General features: G+C 38.4%; 1 protein-coding gene across 4 annotated transcripts in view; it reads right to left on the reverse strand.

Moving 5' to 3' along the window:
• Positions 1 to 1350: 1350 nt before the first annotated feature.
• The window catches only part of MYB (MYB proto-oncogene, transcription factor), a 39376-nt gene continuing 22631 nt past the window's right edge, over positions 1351 to 18095 (reverse strand). For 2 of the 4 annotated variants that reach the window (XM_067466594.1, XM_060776573.2), the window contains 8 exons: positions 16797 to 17054; positions 15543 to 15899; positions 14268 to 14410; positions 12420 to 12534; positions 11879 to 12004; positions 11114 to 11224; positions 10044 to 10151; positions 1351 to 2815 (listed from right to left, as the gene is read on the reverse strand). In XM_067466594.1, the coding sequence (XP_067322695.1) occupies positions 2699 to 2815; positions 10044 to 10151; positions 11114 to 11224; positions 11879 to 12004; positions 12420 to 12534; positions 14268 to 14410; positions 15543 to 15899; positions 16797 to 17054 (1335 nt within the window). In that variant the 3' untranslated portion in view covers positions 1351 to 2698. The remainder of the gene's footprint in view (positions 2816 to 10043; positions 10152 to 11113; positions 11225 to 11878; positions 12005 to 12419; positions 12535 to 14267; positions 14411 to 15542; positions 15900 to 16796; positions 17055 to 18095) is intronic. The other 2 variants (XM_060776572.2, XM_060776570.2) reach the window with 1 other exon arrangement.

Genomic DNA, 18095 nt, shown 5'->3' on the forward strand with positions numbered 1-18095 from the left:
GGAAAGCAACATGGTCATCTCATCCCCATCATCACCAATGATAGCACTATCACCCTTTACACCCTCGGACTTGGAATCAAAAGGTATGGCACATCAATAAGAGAGATGGCAGTGGAGGAAGGATTAAGCCTAGCAAAAACTGGTTCTTCTTTCCTCCGTTGGTGGCTAGGACAGTGATGATTGGGATGGGTGGGTGAGCTTTCCTGTTTTTGAGCCTTGGTGTGGTAGAACTGTGTATGCCTCTTCTTTTATCACATGCTCACTGGTAAAAGATGTTCTGCTGTATATAAATTTTAATAATTTAGGGAAATTTCTAACATGCAGGCAAGCATTCCTGTAGGGCAGAGGTTCTTCACCAGGAGTTCATGGAAAGATTTCAGGGACTCTGCGAGTTTGAACTGAAAAAAACCCCTTATTTTTATTTTCTCTGACCTCTAACTGAATAATATACAGTATAATATGAACTAATATGATTTTTATTTTGGTGTAGCATTTTCTGGGTGTAGTGGACTGTTTGAAAAAAAGATTGGTAAGGATGGCAGAGACATATTGTCAAAGGCTTTCATGGCTGAAATCACTGGGTTGTTGTAGATTTTTCGGGCTATATGGCCATGTTCTAGAAGCATTCTCTCCTGACGTTTCGCCTGCATCTATGGCAAGCATCCTCACAACCTCTGAGGATGCTTGCCATAGATGCAGGCAAAACGTTAGAAGAGAATGTTTCTAGAAAATGGCCATATAGCCTGAAAAATCTACAACAACCCATGGTAGAGACGGGTTTATGACGCCATGGGAACACTCAAATTTTTAAATGTTTGCCAAAAATGAGCATTTGAACAGATGTTGCACCAAATTAGGTTATCAGAAAGGTCGGTAGTTCGAATCAGTGGAGCGAAGTGAGCTCCCACCGCTAGACCCAGCTTCTGCCAACCTAGCAGTTTGAAAACTTGCAAATGTGAGTAGATCAATAGGTACCACTTTGGCAGGCAGGTAACAACACTCCATGCAGTCATGCTGGCCACATGACCTTGCTCTTTGGCTTAGAAATGGAGATGAGCACCACCACCCAGAATCGGACTCAAATAGACTTAATGACAAGAGGAAACCTTTACCGTTACCTCTTTATCAGGCATGGGCAACTGTCAGCCCTCCAGATGTTTTGGACTCAACTTCCAGAAATCCCGGCTGTTAGGTCCAAAACATCTGGAGGTGCATGGTTTGAGAACCACTGTTCTATATCATGAGATGTAGCTACTTTGACTAGGTGTCTCTGTCCAGATGGGAGTCGATGAAATTACATTTTTAATTAATACACTAGACTTCAAGTACACTTAAGAGATTAAGCAGAGCTTTTACAAAAACATCACACTTTATTTATCTACAAGGCAGTACAGTGTATTACAAAAAGTTAAGTGCAGAGAAGGCTGCACCTAATTCTACTAAGGCAGCAAAGTCATCGTTCATAAGAAGAACACGAGCAACCTTTTCTTGATATGGAAAAACTCTTGATATAACCAAAGGACCATATTTATTTGTGTTTTAAAAAATCCCAAACAACCTGAATTTGTTCATAGAGTCCAAATTAGAGACTGTTACGTAAAACATCGGACAAAAATTAAAGACAAGCAAGACCATGTTCTCCCAAATGCTTGAAGTTTGCATTCTGTGTTGTTGCAAACCAATTAGAATACATACACATAAGCACACAAAATCTCCCAAGAAGTGTTTCAAAGTACAGCTTGTAAAAATTAAAAAAAAAAAGGGGGGGAGGGCAGGATAAAACAGTATTTTTTAATATGAAATTAAGAAATGCTAGTGCATAGTCAAGTAGCTAGCCCCAGGTTTTACTTTTTAATAAACCTCCATGGCTCGAATAGCTCATCTACATGCTGTAAATTTGTAGCAGCAACAAAACCCCCAAACAACATGGAACAAAACCCACAGTAACCATTTGGCATTTACAAAATTAAATTACTGAATAAAAAATATAATTTGTTCTCATAAAACTATGTTTCATACAGAAATATTTTTTTAAAGCAAGCTAAGTGAAACAACAACAAAACACACACATAGTATCAGTCTAGTGATCTAACAAATGGAACAGTACTCCCAATGGTATAGCTGTCTCATGTCATGGTATGCCCTCAGCGGATACCTTGACATTAGACTTTGTGGTAATGCTTTTCTTGCAGTATTTCATACCAAGACACTTGTTCAATGATTTAGAATAAGCTGCTGATTTGAGTGCCAGCTCTGAGAAGGAGAAAGAAAGAAATCCTTTAAAAAGTCCCTACTGACACCAAAACTTCTGTAGTAACGCTTCACTGAATTAATACTGTTTCATTTGATCTCCCAAAAAGTTTTATTTAATCATTTAAAAATCACGGTCTTTTAAAAAAAAATCCATTCATAGTATTTATAATTATTGCATAAATCTTAGAACCTAATATTTTAGGTAAGCATCAGCAATAAACAGAACTCTTTCCTTTTTTTAAAGTTGGGTGAAATCCAACGTGAATATTCTATACATATATGCTTTTGTGATGATATGCACTTTGTGCTGCTCCCAAATGTTGTACTACAACAACAGACAACAATAATAATTAAAAAGGCTTTTCGCGCATTGTTGAGGAACCGTAAATCCAAATTAACTGGAAATGTTTTGAAAAGAAAACATAATGCTTGTTGGACGAACTGTTTACATAACCAGAGTCCGAGTTGAGAAGGCATTCATGTATTTGCGTGCTGGATCGGGGAAAGACAACTGATCCTCTGTCTTCCCACAGGATGCTGGGTCCCACGTGTTGCTAAAATGCTGAAAACAAAGAGAGAAAGTGAGAAAGACTGTCCCCTTCTTCCAGGAGCTTCGTTTCTCCCCCAGAACGATTGTCTTAAACTTCTAGAAGAGAGGCCTCAACGGACTTATAGACGTAAGTGGACTTACTACTGGATCGAAAGATGCAATTTTTTTGTTTTAGTTTGCTAGTTTTGTTTGCCAGTGGGAAGGCCCATATCTGAGACTGTGTAGATCTCCATTATTGAACAACGATAAGGACATCCCTCCCACATGTTGCTGGACTACTCTTCTCATCATCCTTCACCACTGTCTAGCTCTAAAAAACGGCATGTTCCTTCAATGTGGTTTACAACTGGTCCTTGCAGTGATCATATCTTTCAACCGCTGTGAAATATGAAGATTAACTAGTTGTTTTTGACCTGATCTGTATGGGATTCTATTACCAGTGTTACAGTGTATGTTGGAATCCCTGATATAGATCTCAATTTAGTATATGGTTTATTGAGGCGCAATAGGTAATTTATTTTGACCTGGATCTAATTAGCCACAGTAGATCTTACAAGTATTAATGCTCAGAGGAAATCGCGAGCATGGTACTGTGGTTTGAATACTGGATGAAAATTCTCAGCTACAAAAATCCTCTGGGCAAGTCATATTCTCTGCTTAAATGAAATATTCATTCCCAGGTCAAAATGCATTTCTTGACTATTCTTCTTTGTAATAAATGAATATATAACAGAGAACTGTGGCATGGATCCAAATGATTATTTAGTCACAACTAGAGTAAAGTCACTGAATCAACAGTGGGCCAACACATAGGCAACCCTCACCAATTTACTAGGCCTACTGGTGACACAATGGGTTAAATTGCTGAGTTGCTGAACTTGCTGACCAAAAGGTTGGCAGTTCGAATCTGGGGAGTGGAGTGAACTAATAATAAAAACTTTATTTATACTCCACTACCATCTCCCCAAGGGACTCAGTGCGGCTTACATGAGGCCGAGCCCACAACACAACAATACAAGCAATAACAACAATAATACATGCAATTAAAATAAATCACATAGACAATAACATAAGCATTGACAATAGTACAACACACTTTTAAAATCTCTGGCTAGGCCAAATGTAATTAAAGAATTAAAATGATGCTGGTCATGGACGAGATAAGGAGGTGGGACGTTAGTGGAAACATATGAGCAGACCTAAATCAATATAAAGTGCTTTAGAGGACAAAGTGCTGAGGGTTCATTATTCTGGGAAGGCAGACTGGAACAATCACGTTTTCAAACTCCTCCTAAAGACTGCCAGAGTTGGGGCCTGCCTGATGTCCTTAGGGAGTGAGTTCCAGAGTCGAGGGGCCACCATCGAGAAGGCCCTCTCTCTCGTCCTCACCAATCACGCTTGCGATGCAGGTGGGAGCGCGAGCAGGGCCTCTCCAGATGATTGGAGAGATCGTGTGGGTTTGTATACAGAAATGCGGTCACTCCCACTGTTAGCCCCAGTTCATATTTCTTGTTTCTAGGATTGTGCTTTTAAACCTACCATGAAATTATTTGGCATTTGAATATCATTACCTGCTGCCGCATTATTTTCAAAGCAGATAATGTGGGATTTTATTCAGGTGTGTGGAAGAAGCCTAGGAATACCTGCATAACCTATTCCTGCTTTCGACTCCAGCAACAAATACAAATACTTAAGTATTTGGGGGCATTTTCAGCAGTACACTACAACATAGTATATCTTCCAAAATGAAAGATAGTAAAATAGCAGGCTGCCAAAAGATATACAGCATTTCTTAGCTATAATTTAAGACCATTCTGTTTTTGTGGTATTTACAAAAGTTGGAAGCCCTTTGCTACACAGAGATAAACATATCTATACCCAAAGCTGCACAGAGAATATTTGCTTGTTCCCTAGACATGCAAAATATCTCTTGCTGCCTGAAGACAACAGCAGGTTAAGAATTTAAGCACTTCATGGAATTTGTCAACACCGGCAAGTATTCTTCCCCCTCTGGCTTTTTTAAAATGTTCAACTTCACCAACAAAGTGACAACACTATCACCAAAGTGATAGTGTTGTCATTTTGCCATGAACCTGTTCCCAAACTCAAGTTCATTTAGGTCAAATCACAATCCTTAGGGTATCAATTTACAAGTGGGGAGTTGAGGAAGGCTATGCAATGATGTATGAAGCAATCAAGGGGATAGGGAAGATCCGAGGAGAATCCTTTGTCTCTGGGTGCATCTATACTGTAGATTTAATGCAATTTAAGTACATTTTGGTAAGAAAGGCAAAACAAAGTCCAAAGTACACAAAATATACTGAAGTAAACAAAAACGTAACTCTTGTTTTCTTCTTTTCATTATAAAAAACCCATGTAACTGTGGCCTACCTCCATTATCTAAAATATGCAGAAATGGGCAGGGATGAAAATTCATTGCAACCACATTGTGGTAACTTGATAGTAATCAGGGAATGTCACACCCTACCGCTCACACTACAACACTGTGGGATTCTCTGCTTCTGTAAACAAAGGCTATTGATTTACGATGGCATTGGTGAAAGGCACCTCTGGACCTACTTTGGCTTGCTTTGGATAATGCTCTCCACAATCCTTTCCTTAGGCTTGATGAAGAAATGAGTTCATGCTTTCCCACCTATCCTGAAAGCATCTTTCCTTTCTGTAACATTCCTAGAGGTTTATGAGTAGAGATCAGAAAAGTCCTTATTTGGACTCCAGCTCCCAAAATACCTCAGAGGCAGTATAGTTGGGAGGACTCAAAGGTCTATCTCTAAGAAAACTTTCTCAAGCTCTGCATAGTAGCTAATTACAGGTACCAAGTTCAACTTACAAAACTTCAACTATGGATGGAATCCTGTTGGGTAGTCACAATTATGTAACCTACAGTTATGCATTTGTAACTCTTACATATTGACAACTGTGAAAGATGGGACATAACAAATGCAAGTCCCCAAACCCAATTTGTTGGTGAGCAGTGTCTGGGATCGACAGAAGTCTATTCCCCTGTCAACTGAGGGCCCTCCCACACAGCCCTGTATCCCAGAATATCAAGGCAGAAAATCCCACATTATCTGAGTGTGGACTCAGACAACCCAGTTCAAAGCAGATATTGTGGGATTTTCTGCCTTTGGTATTCTGGGATATAGGGCTGGGTGGAAGGGCCTTGAGAAATACAGATATCTTTTAATCCACCAGGATACATTTAATTATATATGGGGTAAGAAGGGGGCGGGAGTGGGTTCCACATCCTCCTGTGTAAATGATTTTGAGGGGGATTTGTGACAGGGGCCCTTCTTCTACCTGTTGTGCCAGAGATCAGTCACAGGAGGTGGTCAATGAGGCTTTTGTGGTGCATACCTGGGCACAGAGTTTTAATCCAATACTGTAGCTGTCGATTCACTGGTTTGTTTCTTTGTATTTTTGTACTCTTTTGTAAACCACTCTAGAGAAATACTGATGGGTCTCGCAAGAGGTGAGACATAAATTTTAGAATGCATTTAAGTATCTATGCTCAGGAAGCCACAGTATAAAAGAGGAAAGCCACACTGAAACCTCCACAAAAGCTACTGTTGTCGCACCAGAAGTGAAACACATGTATTGCTGGTGCTTGGGTTCAAAGGAACACAAATCCAAGCTCAACATACAAATAAAAGAAAAGAAAAGCCAAGGCTCTAAAGCATAAAATAAAAAGTTGCTAAAGCCTGAAGCAGTTTTCATAGGCACTGTACATGGTTTAGGAATAGAGAATGGGTGGTTCTCCAGATGTTGTTGGACTGCAACTCCTAGTGGCCTCAGCCAGCATGGAGAGCAATAAAGGATAATGGGAGATGTAGTCCAATAATACCTGGTGAGCAATCCTGCCTTAGTCACTGCTCAGAAATGGCACCCTTTCTTGATTCCCCAAGTAATGTTGGGGGGTTTTGTTTCTCAAACATCCATGGGCTGCCTGCAAAGGCAGCCAGATATCCCTTTGCAGATATCTCTTCACACAGGTGTTTGAGAGTGCTACTCTGAAGCAATGGCCTCATCTGACCTACGATTGGTCTATAGGCCAAGCTATCAGTGACATACAAAAAAATGTGTGGGACAAAGAACCTGGATGTAACTCCCATTGGTTTCTATGGTATTTATTAAAGCCTTTGGGGTATATGTACATGGCTTTATCTGCTTGAACTTGTTAGATAGTAAAATTAATGTATAGTCTAAAACATATAAAACTATTTCACATTTTAAACTGTTTACATTGGTTTTATTATGTGCCACCCTGTGAATTCCGGATAGAAGGCAAAATATAAAGACGTTAAAATTAATTAACTACAAATATAACAAAGTCATGAGTGTTTTGGGGGTTTTTTTACTAGATTTTGACTCAGGACTGTATATACATTGCTATGAACACTTTGGGCAAAGCAAGCACAAACAATGTCTGCATATATGTTTAGATCAGGCCTTGGATTACATGAGGGTTTGAAGCAACCTATTATTGTATTGTTTCATATAGAATTTACTCTTAATTGTGGATAAGAAAAGCAACTTCATATGTTTACATTACTTTCTTATATAATTATGAAACAATGGCATATTTTCAACTGTGTCACCCCTAGGTAGTTCATTTTGTGTCACCCATAATGCTACCAGCACATCCTTCTGCTGGCAACATTGCTATCTTGCTTATCTTGTAACATGCCTCCAGCAAGAGTGAACAGTAAACAAACTCTCAAAGCTTTAACTGGGATAGCCAGTTAAAGCACTTTAAATAAAAGTGAACCCTTCAGGAAAAATAGAGCAGTAAAGGCAAGGCAAAGGTGCTTTCCTCCACCCCCTCACTGTAAAGGCTGATTCACACATGAAGCTTGCCTGAAAGGCATTATTCAATAAAACAACTCTGTGAATAGGCAGTGCATACACAGTATACATAAATTTTAATTTATGCTGGTAATGTGAATTCCATGCAAGATAATTGCTTCCACATACATGCAAACATAGGAACACCTTCTAATTAGATTCGGATTTTACCTCAGGTCAACATAAACAGTTTACTCAAGTGACCATAAGTATCATAAGTATCTTCAGTCATGCTGCATTTCAGCAAAGGAGCAGAACACTGAACAGATTGTTTTATAATGAAAACAAAATGACTGTTGACAACATTTCATGAGGTCAACAGCAAAGCTATTATTGAAAGACTAGGACTTCACCAATACTAGCAGCAGCAGCAGCAACAACAACAACAACATTGTTTCCCATTTTTAACAGACACTGAATTGCAAGCTATTTATTGGCACAGGATCTGTACAAATAATGCAGTGTGTTTCAGATTTATATGGGGGAAACTGGTTTCTAAATCTTCTTGCACAGTAATTGTTTAGAAGTGTTAAAAAAGGAGTGGGGCCGAAGCTGCTGAACTCTGACTCCAGCATGCTTTACCACTAACTGTGGTAGGGCTAGGGCTGCCCAGAGTCACACTCGAACAATTCTGGAAAACTACATGATTCTCTTCTTGCTTGAAACAAATCAGAATCCTAGCCACCCATCCTATTTCAACCTGATCATTCTGATATCAAAAAATGACACTTGCAGTCAAGATCCGGAACACACTTGGTACATAGATATTAGAGGGGACATTGAAGCATATACTTATGATTCACAACACTTTTATCTGCTCCTCTAGAAAAAGGGGAAATACTATGGCAAATCTGACTTATACAGTGACTGTCCCCAAGAAAAACAACACCCTTAGCAAAAGGAAAGCTGGAATAATGTAATGGGAGGCTTAATAAAGAAGCACAGCGACTTACGCATCAATATACAGGGCAATCACAAAAGCTGTGTCTCTGAATAGTTGGGAAAGGAAATCGAGGTTCTGTATGTCCTTCCCCTGTTTTGAGAAACAATGCTGTTTCCATCACTACTTCACATTAAGGAAGAGACAAAGCGGCACATGCTTCTAAGTCATGCCTTATTCCTTCTCTACTTGCTCTTGCCTGACAGCCGAATAGCCTAATGGTCGGCCCTCATCAGGTTCTACGATCACAGCCATTTGCTGACTCTGCTCACCCGCAGGTCAAAACAATTATATGCAAGTTCACAACCCCATGTTTTCTGGCTACCCAAATTGTTGGATTGGAATCACACTCATTTATTAGCTTTAACTTAACAAATAAAAATGTAATGCAAATTTCAAGCGAAGCTAATAAAACAATTCCAATTTATTTACTTAGGGAATAATTGGCCATAATGTGCCTATTTGCCTAAGTAGCAGTAATAATTTTGTTGGCTCAACTCTACAAAAGTAGAGCTAATTTTACAAATAAATTCTTCTGCACTTGGCCATATGGGCAATTGTTGTCCAATTTATCTCTGCTACCAAAGCTTGTAAACTACCATTCTGAATGCCTTCTAAGTCACACATTCAATATGTCACCCGTCTCACATCATTTTTCCCCTTGCCTCACGCAATATAATTACATGAATACAGCAGATACAGTGATCTTCCATGAGTTTCAGCTCTCAAGTAGAACATGTCTGGATAGCACTTGCTGAAGAATGACCATGGCAAAAGGCCTGCTTGCGGGCATTTCATTGGCTGCTGTGGGAACCATGGCACTTAAATGGACAGGCCTGTGGTCCTGTACCACCACATATTTTCTTTTATCCTCAGGAGTAACCATTTTGGTGTCAAACCTGTGTGTGTTCAAAATTGTCTTGTAACAACTGAGACCACCGGTCTATCCAGCCCAGTACTGATGTCATCAGGGATACTTTGGGTTTTACATAAGAGTCTTCTCCACTCCTACCATTTTAAACATAAATTCCATGGGATGAACATTCACCTTTTTACATGCTACTACTATTCAATTCTGAGTCAAGAGATGGACTTTCCATTTGCTCATCTTTGAGTTGGGTTGAAATCAATGTCTATTGCAGAGCCAAGGTGAAGTACATTTTTCAGTACTCTAAAAGCAAGAGATATGATGGGAGAATGGAAATACCAACATTTCTATCTTATGTTTTGTTTATATTTTGGCAAGATTCCAAATGCCTTTTTTTTCAAGTTGCAGAAGAAAAGAATGTCACCTCTGAAGTTTTGTAACCAAATGTCAAAAGGTCAGCTATTGTTGTCTTTACATATTTTCTCCTTCTTGTAGTCAGCCCTGAGTCAAGCAAAATCTCATTATTTTTGTAAAAAAAAAAAAAAAAACCTAAAGTGGATTCTTACCTGAAGTGGACTACCTGATGACTTATTTTTATGTAACGTGAACAATTTATGTGTATTGTCTTCTTCCACTGAAGCAGCCATCTTCAAACCAGAACTGGTAAGTAGATTCTGAAAAGAATTAATACGTGTTACTGTTGTTTCCAGTTGTTTATTTTTTTTCTTAGAAATATTGACCTTATAAATTCATCCTAAAAGTGTAGCTGGGAAGGACTGACAGAATTTTCTTCTGTGTAAATTTCTGAACTGGGTTTAAGATAATGTCATAGAAAAACTGATTGGCTACAGTGAGTCATGTCATTAAGTTCACAAAAGGGCCCTTGGAAGTCCCACAAAGAAGGGACTGCAGTTAAGGGAAGAAAATGTCCCTGAAGCAGCAGCAAGAACAGCTGCAAATACAAGTTTAAAAGGTGTCTTTAAAAATTGGGCAACAAATCACTGCCCTGAAGAATTTTTAAAAGTTTTCCAGTAAATATATGGCACAGTTGTTCAAGTGAAGTGGACTGGGATGGGGACGTATACACCAAACAAGGTCTTTCCTTATCCTTTAGCAGCTAATACTAACATGTAGTATGAATCATATAGCCCAGTAAGACTGAAAGAACACTAAGCTAATTCTGATACCAGTACATTTACTGGAACAGCATGAAATAGAAGTTAAAAAGCAGTAAAACTGGTTTAGGTACTTAGCTAAATTGAATGGCTGATCGGGGTTTATTATGTTCTAATCCCATTTATATTAAAAAAACTAGATTATGCCATTTACAGAAGATGCTGGGTAAGGAAAACAAACATCTCTGCCTAATAATTCTGTTGACTTCAGCAAACACTTCAGTAGCCCAATCAAAAGCAGAGTTGTGCCTTGGCCTTTTACACATTTTATGAACCATGTATCAGCATCCTACTGGAAAATGGAAAGAACAGGCTGGATGGGTGGGCATATTTCCATGTATTTTTTGGATACTGACTAATCTGTACGCAGGAGTGGTGTGGTCACCTGGACCAGTGAGTCAGGTGTAGCTTGTGGACAATATCTTGCCACAAAAAACAAGATGCATAACATAAATACCTACCGGTACATCTTCCCCTGGAGATGCATATGTGAAGAGCTGTGCGTTCAGACCTTCACCTTCCCAACTGTTTGAGCAGAAGAAGTTTCCTGCTTTACCTGTTGGAGATGTGACCTGCAAGCAGAAAGAGAAGTGATGTTCCAGAGTGGCTAACATTATACCATGGACTAGTTCTTGAAGAGTCCATCTCTATGGACTGTAATATAAGTTTCCTGCATTCAGAATTTGTTTTTAGAAAATTTAAATTCTTAGTAGATTGAAGATATGTACTTATGGTGAACACGAATGAGAAATGAACACATTAAGTATTGAGATTTCCAGATTTTCAAAGTTTTAATTTTTTAAACATCCAAGTGAACAAAGTCATTTAAAGCCTGCATCCTTTGTATTTTTTAAATTGCATCACACAGCTGGAAACAGCTGCTATCCTTTTTCCTCATTGGATGTATCATTTATTTATTATTTATTTATTTACTGTATTTGTATACCGCCCTTCTTAGCCCACAGGCGACTCAAGGTGGTTTACAGAGGCAACAATTCAATGCCCAACAACACCATAAAATACATTTTAAAACAGTAACATATAATATAAAACCATAACAAGATCAATAAAAACACCAATCATTAGCGTCTCCTAGTTAGAATCACATTGAATAAGCTGACCATTTGGACCAGTTTGATAAATAACAGTAAGTGACCAGATATAGAAACTTCTTGGTAGTCTGCGCTGGGTTTAAAATGGCTTCAAGTGAATATGATTCTACTTGCCTCCTGTTTGATTTTCTTTACCAAAGGAGATCCATTTTCCCGTAAGCCAGTTGCAATGCCAGATTCAACAGTCTCTTGCTTGATAACATCTTGTAGGTCATCTACAAGATGAGTAGGTGTTTGAGGCTAAAAAGAAGGCATAAATATTGGTTCATTTATTCCTTTACTTTTTGTCTTTCTTAACATACTTCAAACTACCATGGGATATCAGGGTGATATACAACATAAAACAACTAAAAACCCTTCCAGACTCCAATTAAAAATCATGTACATGTATACTTTGAAATAAATGAGTCCCCAAATGCTTTAATTCAAAAAAACCAAACATGTTTTGGCTCAGCACCAGAAATAAACCAATGTTGCTGCCTTTTGGTCCTTCAAGAAAGCCAGTTCACAACTGGGGTGCTGCAGAAGAGAAGGTCCTCTCCCATGTCATCCCACTTTACTTTGCCCCCATTGGTGGGAGAAGAGGAATACACCAGCGCTCAAGCAATTCATCTGTCCATGAACTCAATTTATACAACTATTCTTTTTCACTTACCAGCACTTTTAAAGGACCATATTTGAATTCTTGAGCTGCAAGTGCATTTTTAAATGGAGTTGGTGTTCTTGGAGTACTTTCCAGTATCGATCTTTTGATAGCTGGAGTTCTGAAGCTGAGGCCGTAAAATGAACAAAAGAAAAGGTGTAATTACAGATTAATTGCTTTGTTGTGATCCTAATTTAGATTACAGTAATAGTTAAAACAATGATCTCTGTGTTGTAAAGTTTTAGTCCCAAAGACTTATCAGTACTATGGAAATGATCAGAAGCTCTTTGCAAGCCTAGCTAGAATAGAAGCAGGGGGCACACCAGGCAATAGGCACAACTTGACTGGGAAACAATTATTAGTCTTTTTTGTTATTTCAAAAACAATGAAGCCACAACCTTAACATTTACAACTATACATGGAGTGGCCCTAGATGAGGCATGCATCCCCACCAGTGAACACGCTACTCACAATCTACTTGCTAACAGACATTTCCAGAATCGCCAATATTGAATCCATTGTTACTGTCATTGGAAAGATAGCAGACATCTCACTACTCTCCAGATAGGATGACTTTGGTTAGCCCTCACACTCATGTCCCTCCACCAAATGGGAGGACCATCAGGCCTGGAGGCCACATCTCTCCTAAAACTGGACCCAAACCCATGCCAGTCACCAAAGTTGTGACAAAGCCCATTTACATGTACTGAGAAGGTTAAACCAATAGGTCCATATGTAAAAGGAGGGATGGAAGGCACATTCTAGGTGAATGCTTCAGGAATGTTGGGGACCAAAAGAAATGCTCCCTCAGTGGAAACAAGTGAATCAACGTTCTGAGTCTCTTTAAGATAAAAAAGCTGTATTGAAATAAAGATGGTGACAATAATAATAATCCTGTACCTTTAACAATGCCTAGAGGAAACCCTTAGAATAGATTGTCTACCCACTGACTGACTGACTGACTTTGGGCATAAAGGCTCTGAAGAAGTCTAGCATGTTCCAGAGATTAAAAAGAGTGACTCGTTCACTTGATGCACCTCCCTTGGAGGCCACAAACAAGACCTTAAGATGAATCTGAGCTCCTCACATCATAAATTACTGAAATAACGTCTGACCATCCACAAGTCATCCCCTAAAAATACTCGTACGTTATCAATGCTACAGCATAAATTCAGTTGCTAGCCCAACCAGAGACACCAAAAACTTGTAAATCACAGTTGTAAAAGTGCTGATTAATAAGTAGTTCTACTTTAGTTGGGACCAGCAATTGGAGTTAGGCCAGTTATTACCATTATTACACAAACTAGTTTGGAGAGTATTATTTAAATAAACTTGTATCTGTTTGTACAGAGTGGATCTGTATTACAATGAGAGTTGGCATACTTGCATGGAGCTGGTTCTACTATGAGAAACAGCAGTGGTAAGTCCTACATCTAATGCAGGGGTTAATAGCTTGTGGCCCTTTAGATATTGAGCTAATTTTCCACAAGCTTGGTAATAAGAGATATGGGACTACATCTGGAGAGTGGTAGCTTTCCCACTCCTACTCTAAACAGACACCCTGAACCTGTTCCTCCTTCGCTATGAATCACTCCCACAGATGTGCCCTCTCATTCATTTCAATGAAAGAGGTGCTCTAATTAGAGAAGCTCATGTGTCAAGCTGCACATCACTAAAGTGAATGGGAATCCACTTATACAGGAATACTGCATGTTTCACAAAAATCAAGTCTCTGGATCAGGCCAAAAAAACTGAACAAAACCCCAACAACCCTACATGCCTTTGTATAACCATTATGAGATTTTATAGTAACGTGACAGAAAGGTGGTTTGAAAAACAAGGCAAGACAAAAGGACCTACACATAGTTTTCCTTCTGTGTCTTAAATGCTTGATCTCTGTGAAAAGGTGTTGAAACAGTGACTTTATGAGAACAGAGGGGAGTAGACGTTATAGGAGGATTGTCTAGGTCCAGACTTTCTTGGCTGGATGAGGTGTTCAAAAACTGCAAAGATAATAAAATACAATACAATTAAATATATTGGCTTTTTATGGGAACCTGGTAATGCAAACTCAGAGAAATGAAGTCAGCAGTCTCAAGATAAATGAACAGAAATGCTTCTACTGACTCACAATTCCTTAGTCCTAGTGTTGTTTTGTGCAACAAGAGTGTTATATTTGTCTGCAATACTCCCAAAACAAAGTTCTTATTTCCTGTTGAGATTTTGTTCCAAAATTATTTGTATAAACAAATATCTCCTTTACTTCCATGGGAACTTTACCCATTTATGGCAGGTCTAATATGAAAGAATATTGAAATCCTTCCATTAAAGAATGTGGAATCTTTCAGAGAATTAAATTTTCAAAAAAATATGAAAATAAAATCTGATTTTCCCTGTTAAAAGAAATTGTCTCAATTTCACAGCATAGAAAATAAATGTGGTTTTTAAAAACATTTTTACTTAGGTAAGCATTGTATTTAGCGAAAAAGAAATGGTACTGAAAAATATAAGGAATAAAAATTCACTGGCAATAAAATGATATTTAAGGTTCTATAGTTTTATAGGAAGGGTCAACAAATTGCTCAAACCAACACTCACTTAAATCTACTCAGTCCCATTGATTTTAAGACAGATTAAGTATGTCCATTTAACTAGCTTGCAGATCACGCTCCATAACACGGATTCACATTCTACTAGTAACTTTGTGGTACAATTTGATATAACTAGGTTACTTTGTAAGATAATTTGAAAACTGTTTACTGTCTGATTAGTCATAATTGTGGGGGAGTCAGGGAACCATACTGTGAAAAGGACAGAGCAAAAGATTACAGGAAAGAGAAATGTTAAATTTCCAAAACAAAATGAATGAAAGGTAAAAGCAGAGCAAACAAACAACTATAATCCCTTCAAAATCACCAATTACACACACAAACACACAAAAACAAATTATCAGTTAAGAGGGCCACCAGTCCAAACTCAACAGTGAGGTTAGAGGCATGAGAGGATTTGAGACAGGAACACAATCAATGAGTGCAAGAGTCATTAGTCATTTGTTCCAAAGATTAGTTTCTCTATGTTGTTAACACCTTGCTGCCTTTGAGAATTAGTAACATCTGTGCCGAAATCTTGCTCTACCTGCGAGGGAGAGAATGGCAGGCTTTTGTCAGGGGAGCGCTTGGGAGCTGAGCGGCTGACATCAGCATGTGTGGCGGACTGATTATGGTCACTGGCTAAGTGGCTGGGATGCCCTTTCTTGGTACGTAGAAAGACCAATGGAGCCGTGCCACACTGTGAGCCAGTCAAGGACTTTGGCACAGCATGGGACTCCTGACTCAACAGGGCTTTGCTCAGGTTCGAAAGAGGATATCCTCCAGGCCTACAGGCACTGGCCTTGGTTTGCTGAAGCACTTTGCCTGAGGGAGCTTGGCTAGGCGAAGTGTCTGCTTCTTCAGAGAATTCAAAACTGCTGAGATCACCCCATGATGAAGGATCCTGGAAACAATGGGGGAAGCCGGGGATCTGTGAGACAGTGCGTCAGACTCCCTCATGAAAAAAAAAACAAAAAACCCTATAGCACTAGAACAATAACTTTAATTTTAAAAAGAGGTGGGGGAATGTTACAGACAAAGTAATTGTTTCCCATTTAATCTAATTTTGACAGTGTTGAGAATTCCCAAGGTACAAAACTAAAAGCAAAGCACCCTCATGGTAGATGTTTATAAGCAACAAGGTGCTTCCCTTGCCAATAGTGAGAGGAAAGCCGTTATGATACAAAAATATCATGTCTTATAATAACACAATAGAATTTATAAATAAAAAGGTGCTAGTGTTTGGAATGTTGCTATAATCTATACAGGTAATGTATAGAGGTAAACATTTCATTTGTACCTCTCTAATGGCTAAAGACCCCTGGGGTAATTTGAATGGCATCAGTTCTACAGAAGGTTAAAGCGTTATCAAAATGCTGTGAAGTTTCTTGATGTTTTCACAGAAAGAATACATTCATGTCATGTTTATTCTTTTTTTTTTTAAAAAAAAGCAGAAATCCAGAAAAGCATAGACATGTGAATGTTGTCAGTTGGAACAGAACTAAAAATACATTCTATATCTTTTATTTAGACCCATAATTTGTAAAACGTGTAGTTTTATATTTGGTATTAAGTGTTTATATGTTTAATATGCAACATAGATTAATAATTCTATTTGTAACCACTGGAATCAAAGTTTTATCTGCGACTGATGAATACAAAGCATACATTAACTAACATCTTGATCGCACCCATACCAGATTGCCCATGAAACAATGACAGCACATAAGAAATCATCTTAATATTTATACTTCCAGACCTCTATACTACCCAAGCCTCAGAAGACAACTATTCTACTTACAGAATCAATTAGCTGAAGTGTTTCCGCAAATTCTAAGAGATTCTTCACATTATCTAGGAAGTTACTTTGGTGGACAATCATGCACCTTGCAGGAGATGCACTTTCTTCAGGCAAGCAACCATGGTCCACTGGTGGAGATGGAGTGCAGTTGTGTTGTTCTCCCAAAGAGGAAATGGGTGCACTATTGCCACTAGTTCGGGAACTGTCTGTAATTGTGGTGCTGTGCCATCCTTGATAATCTGATCTGTGATTCTCTGTCTAAAAGGGAGGGAGAAAGCCAGGGCAGGGAGGGTGAAGAGGAGGAAAGAAAGAGAGAGACGGGCAGAAGGAACTTAGCAATGCAATTGCACAAGGTGTCAGATGGCTGTTGAAGGAAAAGATAAAAAGTAGTTGCATCATCTAAGCACTCAATGCCTATGAAACAGTTGTCAAGATGTTTCCTTTTATTTGTGCAGCAAGAGCTTTTTTGAAAGGGTAGTAAATTTATTGCTCTCGTTTAGGCATTACCTCATCTTGTGCAATAATTCTGCACCTTGGGGCACATATCTATAGTATGGTAAGCAATGTTCACCTACATACATAGCCTGGTCCTCCAAAGTCCATCAAGTGCCTCAATTTATTTATTAACTGATATTTTTGTAAATAAAAAAAAATACAAAAATGGCAGGATTTTCCCTACTGAAAACTCAGACTGCTCTGTACTTAAAGGGCTTAAAAGTTTATAAAATGCTGAAATTCATATCACATCTGAACAATTTTGGGTCAGGTTTGTCTGTGGATTCAGTCTGAAAACAGAGTTAAGTTTTTTTGTATTCCACATCCCTTGACTACCTCCTATTCTTACCTAGAACTACAGCTTACACCAATGCATCGGAAAGGCTGTACAATCAATGTGGTTAGGAAAGCAGAAGAACAAATTAACAGAGGTCTCTTTCCAGTATGACCATGCAGGAGAATAAGTTGCAAAATGTAAAATAGAAATTAGGAGTGGCCAAACCAACATGTCATGCACACAATTGTTTTATGATTGACTAGAAAATGAATTAATTATTAATATGAATTAATTGTACATAGAAAATTCTACAGGCAATCACTTGTGTTCTTTGCAGTTCTCATATTAATTTATTATTAACGTTGCTCTGCTATTTTTTACAACCACAAACTAAAATAAATACGTAAAGTGACGGAATTGAGAAACAGTAGCTTCTAGTTTGATACATGCAGTTATATAGAATTTAATTTTTCCCACATAGAAATATTACCAAACATGCAAAATAAATAATAAGGATCTTGACATTA

This window comes from Anolis sagrei, chromosome 1, assembly GCF_037176765.1.
Source record: "Anolis sagrei isolate rAnoSag1 chromosome 1, rAnoSag1.mat, whole genome shotgun sequence".
Taxonomy (NCBI): Eukaryota; Metazoa; Chordata; class Lepidosauria; order Squamata; family Dactyloidae; genus Anolis; species Anolis sagrei.